The sequence below is a fragment of the Rhinopithecus roxellana genome, chromosome 5, assembly GCF_007565055.1.
Source record: "Rhinopithecus roxellana isolate Shanxi Qingling chromosome 5, ASM756505v1, whole genome shotgun sequence".
NCBI lineage: Eukaryota > Metazoa > Chordata > Mammalia > Primates > Cercopithecidae > Rhinopithecus > Rhinopithecus roxellana.
In genome coordinates this window covers 106,156,717-106,169,827 of record NC_044553.1, presented here as the reverse complement: position 1 = coordinate 106,169,827, position 13,111 = coordinate 106,156,717, and the positions used below count along the sequence as shown (strand labels likewise).

General features: G+C 42.7%; 1 protein-coding gene across 4 annotated transcripts in view; it reads right to left on the bottom strand.

Moving 5' to 3' along the window:
• Nucleotides 1-305: 305 nt before the first annotated feature.
• PDE8A (phosphodiesterase 8A) overlaps nucleotides 306-13,111 on the bottom strand; it is a 159,804-nt gene continuing 146,998 nt past the window's right edge. For all 4 annotated transcript variants that reach the window (XM_010369860.2, XM_010369862.2, XM_030931143.1 and 1 more), the window contains 2 exons: nucleotides 2,752-2,881; nucleotides 306-1,650 (listed from right to left, as the gene is read on the bottom strand). In XM_010369860.2, the coding sequence (XP_010368162.1) occupies nucleotides 1,544-1,650; nucleotides 2,752-2,881 (237 nt within the window). In that variant the 3' untranslated portion in view covers nucleotides 306-1,543. The remainder of the gene's footprint in view (nucleotides 1,651-2,751; nucleotides 2,882-13,111) is intronic.

The window sequence follows — 13,111 nt, the reverse complement described above, 5'->3', positions numbered from 1 at the left end:
CAAGGATGGAATATAGTGGCATGATCATAGCTCACTGCAGCACTGAACTCCTTGGCTCAGGCAGTCCTCCCACCTCAGCTCCTAAGCAGCAGAGATCACAGGTGCATGCCACTATGCCTGGCTAATTTTTAAATGTTTTGTAGAGATGAGGTCTTGCTATGTTGCCCAGGCCGGTCTTGAACTCTTAGGCTTACAATGTGCTGAGATTACAGTCATAAGCCACTGTGCCTGACCTTTATTTAAAAAAATAAATAAATATTGTAAGTATTATGAAACAAAGAATTCTCCAAAAAGATAAAACATGATTTCTTAAAAAGAAATGGTTTAATTTCATTTTTATCTGGGAAAAAACCACAAATACAAGTTTAAAATGAAATGACAAACACATTGACATGTCAAGTGTCATTTTTTATGGTATTATGCTTATTCAAAGTGTGAAGATACAGAACCTCTTTATAAATTTCTGGCATCAAAGATTCCCACTGCAGATAAAAACAGGTTGGTTATAAAATGTCAATTCATTAAATATTCCATTTTTGTTCTTTGTTTTTATAAGGAATATTTTGTAGAAACAGTATAAAATAGGGTAGACATTTGGAATTCAATTATAAAATTTTAGAAAAAAGTGTTAAGTCCTAATTTTTCTTTGCAAACCCAGAAGAGTCTAATTTTACCTTGGGGAGTTACCTGTGAAGTTCATTAGGCAGCTAGGGCTATTTCAGAGCCCTGGGTTCTATAGAGTAGAAGCAGCCTTCTTTAGTGCTTAGAAAAAAGACCCCAGCTTTTTCCAATTAGCCTCAATCAGAAAAGTTTAACATACATGAATATTCCTATAGTGCAGTAAAAATGTCATTTTATATTAATTTGCATTATGAAAATAAGTCTGTATACCAAGTAATGCATAATGAATATGAATCATGTAAATTTGGTCATGGTATTTGAAGTTGGCCTTTGGCTTTGAAGTATTTTTGAATTCACAGAAAATACTGAGCTTTTAATAAAATAAATAAAGCATTTTAATTGATATTAATAATCAAGTTCAAATTTTCTTTTAATTTTTCATTTGCTACTCAATTTTAAAAGAGAAGTCACTCTCAGTAGTGTTCCAAAGTGAGTGATTGCACCTTCTATGATGTGAAAAAGTTGCTAAAGATCCTATTGCCATTAGCTGTTCTTAAGTGCTGAACTGAGAAACTGTTTGCAATAGACATGCTCTGTCACTGGCAGGAAATCCATTAATACCCTTTGCAGGGGCACTCCAGGCCTTGTGTTTTATCAGAAAGCTGATGCAAACCATGGTCTTCATGTGCCTTTCTGAAGAGCTCCTGCAGCAGGCCCAGGCTATAGTGGCCAAGTCTCACTTGACAGTAATGGCATCGGATGGTGGCTGCAGAAGGTTACTGATGTCCCCGTGGGCTTTCACAGGCTATGCAGACCAGGGGGCTGTCCTGCCTAATACTGAAAGGACCAAGGAACTCTGGCTGCCCTCGGGAATTCCAAATGACCAAAGGAACAAAGCTTCAGGGCTCTGGGTGGTCTCCCGCTATTCAGGAGGTGGTCGGAGGCTTCGTAGCTTCATTTCGTCCAGTCCTTTCCAGTATTTAAAGTTGTTGTCAAGATGCTGCATTAAATCAGGCAGGTCTACAAAGGCTGGAGAGAAAGATGGGAATGTGATATCCTTTCACAGCCTCTGTTTACATTTTAGGCTTTCTACTAAGAGCATTTTAAAGAGTGACAGATGGGAGCAGGCATCTGCATGAGGCTAAACAGACCCGGGCAAACACACCCAGTAGCTTCAACGAGCCGAGCCGTGGCTGACTGAAGTTGGCTAACCCTATTCTCAATGCCAGCACCTCCTCTATGACCACCTGCTGAGCTGGTAACTAAAACAGAAGGTGGCTAATCTGCTTAATTACCATTAAACCAGCACCTTTGGGCCTGGGTGTCAGAAAGCAACATGTAGTGTGCCCCCCCACCTGATGGCCTGGCCCTTGTGTGCTCGCTCTCCCTTCACGCATGCTTCACATACACCAGCATCTCCTTCCACCTGCACCACAGGAAGAAGGTGCAGCCTGGGGATGCACACGTCTGGTCTCAGTCCCAGAGGCAGTGAACTGCAGAACATGCAGTTCCCCCAAAGCCGCAGCTGTCTCCACTGCTTCAGTCCTTCTCCCCAGCCGCCTACCCCTGTTCTACGGCCTTCTTGAGACATGAGTTTATTTCCTGACTGGATCTGGACATTTATTAGCCCTGTAGCCATTCCTCCAAGGTGCAGCCTCAGACAAAGATGACCATGGAATATCAGTTCTCTATTTTTTTGATAGACTCCTGTGCCCCACCTGAAGTTAAAGGAGGGTGACATGCATCAGTCAGAGACAGACCAGTCCTTCTGGTCTTGTGTTGAGTGAGGCTGGGAGAAGCAGGGGATAGTGGAGGGCAAAGGGCTGCTGTAGAAACACCATGGGTTTTGGAGCCAGCACAATTGGTTTTGAACCCTAGCTGCTCTACTGCAAGCTGTGGGGCCCCAAATTCAATCCCGTCATCAATAAAACTGGCATAAAGATGCCTATGCCTGTGGGGAGTGTTAAGAAAGAACACCCAGCCCTCAGGGGCCCTCGGTGATGGTTCACTTCTCTCTAGTTCTTGAAAGCCCAGGCCCCAAATCATATTCTAAATGAGTCAAATGCACTCCTGCATAGTGGTTCCCTATTATTTAGAGGAAAATATGCTATTTTAAGGAAGATTTCTTACCATCCCAAGCATCAAACATGTCTGTGATGAAGTAATCAATGAAAGAGATTTGGGATTTGGGGATGCTGCAGGTATTTCTGTCAAAAACTGGCATTACCACAGGTAAGTCCTGCTGCTTCTCTTCATCAGTCTGCAAAGCAGAAAAACGTCATGATCAGGAGATCCCAGCACCTGGTTCCACTCCACCTAGGGGCAGCCTCTCCCCCACAGAGAGCTTCTCCTGGCAGCCTAAGGTGGCTTGTCACAGTGAGAAGCCAATCGCCACCTCACCCAGCCAAACCACGTCTCATAACAGATACCAAGTTGTTCTCAGAATGAGGACTACTCCATGTCAGTGGGGTCTGAGGACACCCCAACTCAAGCCAAACTTTAAACATCTGGAAGCCTCCTTGCAGAAGCTCCTCAGGTAAGATCCCAAACATTTTGTGTAGTCAGCCACTGCTCTGTTGTTCCTACTGACCTAAAGAAACGGAGGCAAAATTAACATACAGAGTTTATTTGGGCCAAGGTTGAGGCCAGCTGCTCAGGAAACACTGGAAGTGTTCTGGAGAATAAAGGAGATGCTCCAGTTTTTAAAGAAAAATGAATGAATCAGCAATTATAAAAGTTTTAAGGAATTTTTACTGTACTGGTTTATTAAAAGAACACTGATTAGTAATTGGCTATATACTGTTGAATGATAGGGTATGAATTATGGCATTGTTAGGTTAATTTATGGCTACTAGTGTAGAGTCCACAGAGCAGGCAATTACTTAGGTCAGTATGGGGAGTGAGGCATAACTGCTGTCACATTTCAGTGCCTCTCTGGTCCTGACAACTAAAGGGGGCTCACGTTCCTCAGAGAAAAAGATCCTTTCTTTTCTCCTGTCTCAGTGCAACTGTCCTTCCACCCAGCTTGAAGTGTCCCCATACAGGGGCCATTTCACAGGGAAAGGCCTATAGGCTGCTTCTCTTCTATTATATGGCTGTATTATTTATTTGAAAAGGTTCTGAACACCCTTGAGATGTTAAAAAAAAAAAAAAAAAAAAAAGCTCTGAGTATTTATATACTTTAGTCAAACTCTTCCACATCTTCAGGATTCCAGAGAGACTCACAAAAAACTAAAAACATAATTAAGAACCTGAGGAAAAAGGCAAGTGTCCTGTTTTCTTTGATAAGGTCTCATTTTGGCCCAACGGTGCTGAAGAAAAGGGTGAGGTAAGGCCCTTGGGGTGGTAAAGAGGCACTGGAATGAGGCCAGAAGTCCTCAGTGCATTCTCTAGAGGGCCCTGTAGATGTTCAACGAGAATCACCACAAGATCCCTGCTGTGCTAGGGCACCTGTGCTGGGAGTCAAGTGAAATGGTGGGGCAGGATGAGAACAGGGCGAGCACAGATGGAGTGAGGTAGGAGTGTGCTGGGGGGAGCAGCTCTTCTAGATGGGACCCTAGTACATGTGTGGAGCTGGGTGGAGGGGATGGTGGCTGTGGTGCTGAACACTAGCCTTTCTCCCCAGTGCCGGGGCTGGAGTGGGTAGAGCCAGCCCTCTGGGGGTCACTCTGGGAGGGCCTGAGGTGTTGGGCCAGGTGTGGTAAGGAAGATGGGAGAAGGGTAGCTGAGTGCACAGAAGAAAGGCTAACCACTGAAGTCTCGTCCCACTGTTGGCCACTTACAAGACGTGTCCTCTACACTCACAGCTGTACTTCTACCTCCCAAATGATCAGCAGAGTTCACCCCATCATAGCCAGGCATCTGGGGGCTGGCGGAACCCACTCGCAGCTCCTCCCCTTAGCCCTTGCTCCATAGGGCCTCACCATGGCTGCAGCGCCTCGCCAAGAACATTGCCATGCTTGCACTCACAGGCCCTCCAGGGAATGCCAGGTCAGAAAGTTCTCTCATCCCAGCATCTCTCTACCCCTACCACAGCTCTACAGCACCAGCTCCGGCACTTGCATGGGGATCCCCAAAGTCATGGACTCCACTGCCTTTCTTCTGTGCACTCAGCCACCCTTCTCCCATCTTCCTTACTACACCTGGCCCAGCACCTCAGGCTCTCCCAGAGTGACCCCCAAAGGCCTGACTCTACCAAGTAGTTGTGCACCTTGCCCTGTGCACTCACTCCAGCTCTCCATATGGGCTCTCTACTTGAGGGAAGCAGGCAAACCTCTGGAGGTTTTCCTAGGATGGCACCGTACCTAGCACAGTGCCCAGAGGTGCATTTACACTAGGTAAGTGTTGATGGTGTTGGAGTCACGTGCCAAGAAAGAGGCCTGTGCTTCCTGTTTTCAGGTGGACAGTGCCAGACTGTGGGACTGGGCAAAAGCCAGAAGTAAGAGCTCCTGCTGTTCTGGTGGTTTAGAATATGGGATTCACGTGCTTTGGTAAGAGGAGAGGGGAACGCTGGCTCCGCATCCGCTGGCTGTGGTGAAGGCCCTGCTGTTGGCCACAGGCTGGCAGCCTCAGTGCTGTCTCAGAAAAGCAGTCAGCCCTACATGAGTCTCTGCCATGGTATAGAGAGGAAGGAGTAGGGGGCGCAGGGAGGGCCTTGGGTTCACAGCCAATGGGCCTGTTCAGCTAAAACTGCAGTGCCCTGGGCGGGGTGCTCTCCTGATGTATCCTTCCTTGGTCATGCTAGACCCTAAACCAGCTCTCTCTGGGCAGCCATGGCAAAGGCTTCGTTAGCTCAGCCACTCAAGTCATCCAGAGGCTGTTCTGTCTTTCTGCTCTCAGGGCCTGCCCTCCCTATTCACATGGAAGCAGCTGGCTGGCTGAAGGTCAGTGAAGACCCTCATGCTTAGATTTCTTCTCTTTGGCCCAACGTGTCAAGTGCATGGAGTGTCCAGGGCCCCCGTTCCCTCCCGGAGACCAGCAAACTGTGGCCCATGCCCTCATCTAAGTCACCAGTGATAGCTCCACACCTATAGATGCTTCCTTTCTGTGACCCCACCTGAAGGGCAGGGTCTACAAGTTTCACATTTCACCACTGTGCCCCAAGCGAAAATAAGACTGTACACCTGGCACAGAGCCAGGCAAGTGGTACTCAAGCTCCACTCCCCATGAAGTCAAGCAGCCCCAGTCAGAGAGAAACCACAGATGCCTCTTCACCTTGCTTTAGGCCCTGGCACTCTTGGTATCCATGCCATTCAAGAGAGAGGGTGGCTATAAGGAGTGAACTTGCAAACCTAATCCCACTGAATACAAGAAGCAACTGTGTCTTAATGACTTTAAAATCAAAGCCTGACCACTGGAGTAACATCAGTAATATGGTGGACTAGGAAGCTCCAAGTCCTCATTCCTCCATGAAAACATCTCCATGAAACAAGAGATTGGCTAAAATAACCTTACAAGGGACTCTGGAAAACAGTCAAATTCTACAGCAAACAAGTAAATGCCCATTCAAGAAAAGTCACATTCAAAACAGTAGGAAACTTAAGGGTATTTTCACTCAACCTTGCACCACTTCCCCAGTGTGGTACAATCTTGGTCCGGAGGAGGCAGCAGCCCAGTTTCCAACTGTGTCCCTTGAACTGGAGGGAGCAGAGCAGACCTTATCTGCAACATTCTGACAAGTCTGTGGGCCGCCTGAAGGGTTAGTCTGTTTCACTTAGCTCCCAGGTAGAAAAGCAATGACTACTACTCAGGAAAGCTGCAGGGGGATGACAGATTTGGATGCCTAAAAACAAGAGATTACGAGCAACAGATGAACAATAGATCATCTAAGGCCCTGAGGATAACCTCAGACAAAACACTTCGGGAAATTAAGACATTCGAAAGCAGCTGTGTATATAGGGGAATTAAGAAGGGTATGTATATGGAGACCCAGGCAAGACAGACTCATAAAACATTTGAGAAAACTTAAAATTTTCATGATGGGTTAATTGTTAGGCTCAGAGACAGTTTTCAAAGACTAAGTAGGAGAGATGGCTGTTTTTTAAAATGCCTAATTTTCTTTTCTTTTCTTTTTTTTTTTTTTTTTTTGAGACGGAGTCTCGCTCTATGGCCCAGGCTGGAGTGCAGTGGCCGGATCTCAGCTCACTGCAAGCTCCGCCTCCCAGGTTCCCGCCATTCTCCTGCTTCAGCCTCCCGAGTAGCTGGGACTACAGGCGCCCGCCACCTCACCCGGCTAGTTTTTTGTATTTTTTAGTAGAGACGGGGTTTCACGGTGTTAGCCAGGATGGTCTCGATCTCCTGACCTCGTGATCCACCCGTCTCGGCCTCCCAAGGTGCTGGGATTACAGGCTTGAGCCACCGCACCCAGCCTTAAAATGCCTAATTTTCAACAAAAATCACAAGGCATACAAAGAAACTAGAAAATATGGTACACTCGAAGAAAAGAAATTGTCCCTAAAGATGTATAGGCACTGGACAAAGACTTGAAAACAACTGTCTTAAATATGCCCAAAGACCTAAAAAAACAAAACAAAAAAACCACACACACAGACCAGGAACTATAGGAAATGACAGGTGAACAACACAGTGAGAATATCAGCAAAGAAAGAAATTATGAAAAGTAACCTAACAGGTCAGGCACGGTGGCTCACACCTGTAATCCTAGCATTTTGGGAAGCTGAGGTGGGATCACCTGAGGTCAAGAGTTTGAGACCAGCCCGGCCAGCATGGTGAAACCTCGTCTCAGCTGGGCATGGTGGTGGGCACCTGTAATCCCAGCTACTTGGGAGGCTGAGGCAGGAGAATCACTTAAACCCAAGAGGCGGAGGTTGCAGTGAGCCAAGATGGCACCACTGCATTCCAGCTTGGGTGACAGAGCAAAAACTCCATCTCAAATTCGAAGGTTGAAAAATACAAAAAAAACAAACTTCACCAAAGGGGTTCAGCATCAGATTTGGGCAGACAGAAGAAAGAAAAAAGAACGAAGAAAAGTGAATAAAACCTAATGAACTGATGGGAAACCATCAAATGGACCAATACACATCTTATGAGTCCAGCAAAAAGAAGAGGAGGAGAAAAGGACAGAGATTATTTGAACCCAGAAGTTCAAGACTAGCTTGGGCAATATAGTAAGACCCCATATTTGAAAAAATCTTGGCCAAAAATTGCCATATTTTGGGAAAGATATGAATCTACAAATCCAAGAAGCTAAATAAACTCCAAGTAGGATAAACCCAGAGATCAATCTGAGACACACTATAACCAAACAGTCAAAAGACAGAGGATCTCGAAACCAGTAAAAGAAAAGAGACTCATCACATATAGGAAATAATAAGATGATCTGCTCATTTCTCAGCAGAAACCTTGAAGGCCAGAAGGCAGTGAAATTGTATATATAAGTGCTAAAAGACAAAAAACTGTCAACTGAAAATTCTGATTCTGGCAAACTGTCCTTCAAAAAAGAGGGAGGAATTAAGACATTCCTAGATAAACATAAGCCAAGGGAATTCATTACCATTAGACCTGACCCACAAAAAATGCTAAAGGAAATCCTTTAGGTTGAAATAAAAGGAAGCTAGACTGTAAACTTGATATAAAGATCTCTGATAATGGTAAATACATGGGAAAATATAAAAAGCAGCATTATTACAATTTTGGTTTGTAACTTTACTTTTAAAAACGCATACAAAATAATTTTAAATGTTAATGGGCATATAATGTACAAAGATATTAATTGTGACATTTATAAAACGGAGTGGGGTGGTAGAGCTATATAGGAGTTCGTATATGCAATTAACGTTAAGTTGATATCAATTTAAAACTAATTGTTGTAACTTTAGGTTGTCCTAGGCAATCTCTGTGGTATCCACAATGAAACTATCTATAGAAAAAGGGAATCAAAATGTGCCATTACAAAATATCAAATAAGCACAACAGGAGGCAGTAATGGAGGAAGAGGGACAAAAAAGCTGTAAGACATACAGAAAACTAACAAAGTAGCAAAAGTCTTTCCCTATCAGTAATTATTTTAAATGTAAATAGATTCAACTCAAAAGCCACAGACTGGCAGAATGGGTAAGAACACATGATCCAATTACATTCTATCTACAAGAGAATCACTTTAGCTCTCAACACATACGTAAGTTGAAAATGAAAGGATGGAAAAAGATATCTCATGAAAATAATACCCAAAAGAGAGCTGGGGTGAGTATCCTAAGAGACAAACTTTATGTCAAAAACTGTTACAGGCCAAGCGCGGTGGCTCAGGCCTGTAATCCCAGCACATTCGGAGGCTGAGGCAAGCAGATCACCTGAGGTCAGGAGTTCAAGACCAGCCTGACCAACATGAAACCCTGCCTCTACTAAAAATACAAAAATCAGCTAGGCATGGTGGTACGTGCCTGTAATCCCAGCTACTCAGGAGGCTGGGGCAGGAGAATTGCTTGAACTTGGGAGGCAGAGGTTGCAGTCAGCCAAGATTGTGCCACTGCACTCCAGCCTGGAAGGACATTAATAAAAGGGTCAATTCATCAGGAAGATATAACGATTATAAGCATAAGCACCAAATACCGGAGTTCCAAAATATATGAAGCAAACATTTATAGAACTGAAGGAAGAAACAGATACTTCTAAAATAATGCTTGGAGACTTCAATACTACACTTTTATAATGAACAGAACAAATGAGACAATAGAGTTTGAACAATGATCTAGGCCAAGTGGACCTAACAGAATGTATAGAACATCCACCCAACAACAGTAGAATATACTTTTCTCAAGTGCCAATGGAACATTCTCCAGGATATAACATATGATAGGCCACAAACAGTATATATTTTAAAAGGTAAAGTCATACAAAGTACCTTTTCTAGTAACAGTGAAATGAAACCAAAACTCAATAATGGAAGAAAAACCGGGAAACTCACAAGTATATGGAAATTAAATAGCATATGCTTTGATATGGTTTGAATGTCTGTCCCCTTCAAATCACATGTTGAAAAATAATCCCCAGTGCTGGATGTGGGGTCTGGTGGGATGTATTTGGGTCATGAGGGCAGATCCTTCATGAATGGCTTAGTGCCCTCCCCATGGTAATGAGAGATCTTGCTCTGAGTTTACAGGTAATCTGGTTAAGAGTGTGGCAATTCCCCCTGCTCTCTTACCATGTGATATATCTGCTTCCCCCTTTGCTATGATCATAAGCTTCCTAAGGCCGTCACCAGAAGCTAAGCAGATGTTAGTTCCATGCTTGTACAGCCTGCAGAACCATGAGCCAAAATAAACTTCTCTTTATAAATTACCAAGCCTGAGGTTGAGGTATTCCTTTATAGCAATGCAAATGGACTAATATACTCTTAAACAACCAAGGGATCAAAGAAGAAATCATAAGGGAAATTAGAAAATACTTTGAGACAAATGAAAATGAAGCACACTATGCCAAAAGTTATTAGATGCAGCAAAAACAGTGATAAGGGGGAAATTAACAGCTGTAAATGTCTGCAAGATTTTAAATCAACAACCTAACTTAACATGTTATGGAACTATAGAAAGAATAAACTAAACCTAAAGCTAGCAAAAGGAAGAAAATAATAAAGAACAGAGGTACACAGAAAACAGAAAAACCAATACAGAAAAATCAACAAAACCAAAAGATAATTTTTTTAAAAGATCAACAAGACTGACAAATCTTTGGCTAGATGGACTAAGAAAAAAAGACAAGACCCAGATTACTAAAATCAGAATGAAAGTGGGAACATGACTCCAGGTTTCACAGAAATAAAAAGGATTGTAAGAGAGTACCATGAACAATTGTATGCCAACATAATGAATAAATCCCTGGAAATATGCAACCAACCAGGACTGAATCATAAACAGAATCTGAATAGACCAATGACTAGCAAGGAGATTGAATCAGTAATCAAAAACCTCCCCAAAAAGGATGGTTTCACTGGTTAAATTCTACCAAACATTTTGAGAGGAATTAATATCAATCCTTCTCAAACTCTTCCAGAAAAACTGAAAAGGAAGGAAGTACTTCCTAACTCATTCCATGAGGCCAGCTTATCCTAATAACAAAGCCAGACAAAGACACTACAAGAAAATTGCAAACCAATATCCCCTGTAAATACTGATGCAGAAATCCTTAATAAAATACTAGCAATCCAAACTCAGCAGCATATTAAAGGATTATACACAATGACTTATGTGGAATTTACTCCTGAAATGCAAGATTGGTTCTGCACATGAAGATCAATCAGTGTGATATACCACATGAAGAGAACGAAGGGAAGAAAACGCAGATCTAAAACACTACATTTTACCATAAAAAATGAAGAAAAAAGGAACTGCTGAACTGCTTTCCAAAGTGGCTGTAGCATTCTATGCATCTATCACAGATGCATGCATTCCAATTGCATCTTCAACATTTAGTGTTGTCAGCCTTTCCCATTTTTAGCCATCCCATTGGGTGTATAGTGGTATTTCACTGTGGTTTTAATTTGAATTTCCCAGATGACTAATGATGTTCAGCACTTTTTCATATGCTTATTGGTCTTTCATAATAACTTCTTTGGGGCAGTGTCTGGACAAATACTTGCCCATAATAAACTGGGTGGTTTATCTTTTATTACTGAGTTACAGTTCGTTATATGGATACAGTCCTTTCAAATATAATTTGTAAATATTTTCCTCCAGTATGGCTTGCCTGCACATTTTCTTAGGTGTGTTTGAATGAGCAAACTTTGTAAATTTTGAAGAAGTCTAATTTATCAAATTTCCTTTTTATGGTTGTTGCTCTTTTTATTAAGACACAGTCTTGCTCCGTCACCCAGGTTGGAGTGCAGTGTACAATCATGACTCACTGCAGCCTCAACCTCCTAGGCTCAAGCAATCCTCCTGCAGCTGGGACCACAGGCATGTGCCACCACCACACACCACCACCACAGGCAACTAATTAAAAACATTTTTTTTTCTAGAGATGAGGTCTCATTGTCTTGCCGAGGCTAAGTCTCAAACTCCTGGACTCAAGTAATCCTCCCACCTTGGCCTCCCAAAGTGCTGAGATTACATGTATAAGCCACTGCACCTGGCTGGTTGTTGCTTTCTGCATCTAAGAAATCTTTGTCCACTTTCGTCACTGTGGATATTCTGGTATGTTTCTCTCTCAAAGCTTTATGGTTTTAGCTATTGTATGTAGGTCTATGAATTTCTCTATGGTATGAGATAGGAGCTGTGGTTCTTTTTTTTTTTTTTTTTTTTGCATAGGAATATCCAATTATCCTAATACCACTTGCTGAAAAAATTTCACATTAGCCACTGATCATATAAATGTGATCTGTTTCTTGGATTTCTATTTTGTCCCATGGTTGTACTTGTTATCATCATGCCAGCACCACACTGTCTTGATTATTTTAAGTTTTGAAGCCAAACAGGGCATACCTTCCAACTTTTTATTTTTTAAGTTTGCTTTGCTTATTCAAGGTCCTTCTCATTTTCATATTTAATTTAGAAACAGGCTGTCGATTTCTACAGAAAAAAAAGTCTGCTGAGATTTTGATTGGGATTGCATTGAATTGAAAAAACCAACTTGGGTAGAAGTGAATGTTAGCACTGAGCCTTCCAGTATGTGAACATGATACGTCTCACTGTTTATTCAAGTGTTCATTAAATTTTTCAGCAATGTTTTATGGTTTTCACTGTAAAGTTCTGGTCATCTTTTATTAAACTTTTTCCTTTTTTTTTTTTTTGAGACGAAGTCTCGCTCTGTCACCCAGGCTGGAGCGCAGTGGCCGGATCTCAGCTCACTGCAAGCTCCGCCTCCTGGGTTCACGCCATTCTCCTGCCTCAGGCTCCAGAGTAGCTGGGACTACAGGCGCCCGCTACCTCGCCCGGCTAGTTTTTTGTATTTTTTTAGTAGAGATGGGGTTTCACCCAGTTAGCCAGGATGGTCTCGATCTCCTGACCTCGTGATCCGCCCGTCTCGGCCTCCCAAAGTGCTGGGATTATAGGCTTGAGCCACCGCGCCCGGCCTAAATTTTTTCCTAATTTTAATTTTTTAATTTTATTTTCTACTGTAAATGGGACTGGGCTTTTGGTTTCATTTTCCAATTGTTGGTTGCTAGTACATAAAATACAACTCACTTTTGTATATTGAGCTGTGCCCAATGACATTGGTAAGTCAAATCCACTTATTAGTGCTAATAATTGTTTGTATATTCCTTAGAATTTTCTACATAAAATCATGTCACCTGCGAACAGAAGCAAATGTATGTCTTACTTTTTTTTCTTTAAACCTCTTTCTCCTTTGTCTATTGCAATGATGAGGACCACCAATACAATGCTGAACAAAAGAGGTAAGAATGGGCACCCTTACCTTGTTTCCAATCTTAAGAATGTATTCAGTATCTCAGGCCATTAAATATAATGTTAGCTGTATGTTTTGAGACAGGGTCTCACTTTGTTTCCCAGGTTGGAGTGCAGTGACATGATCATGG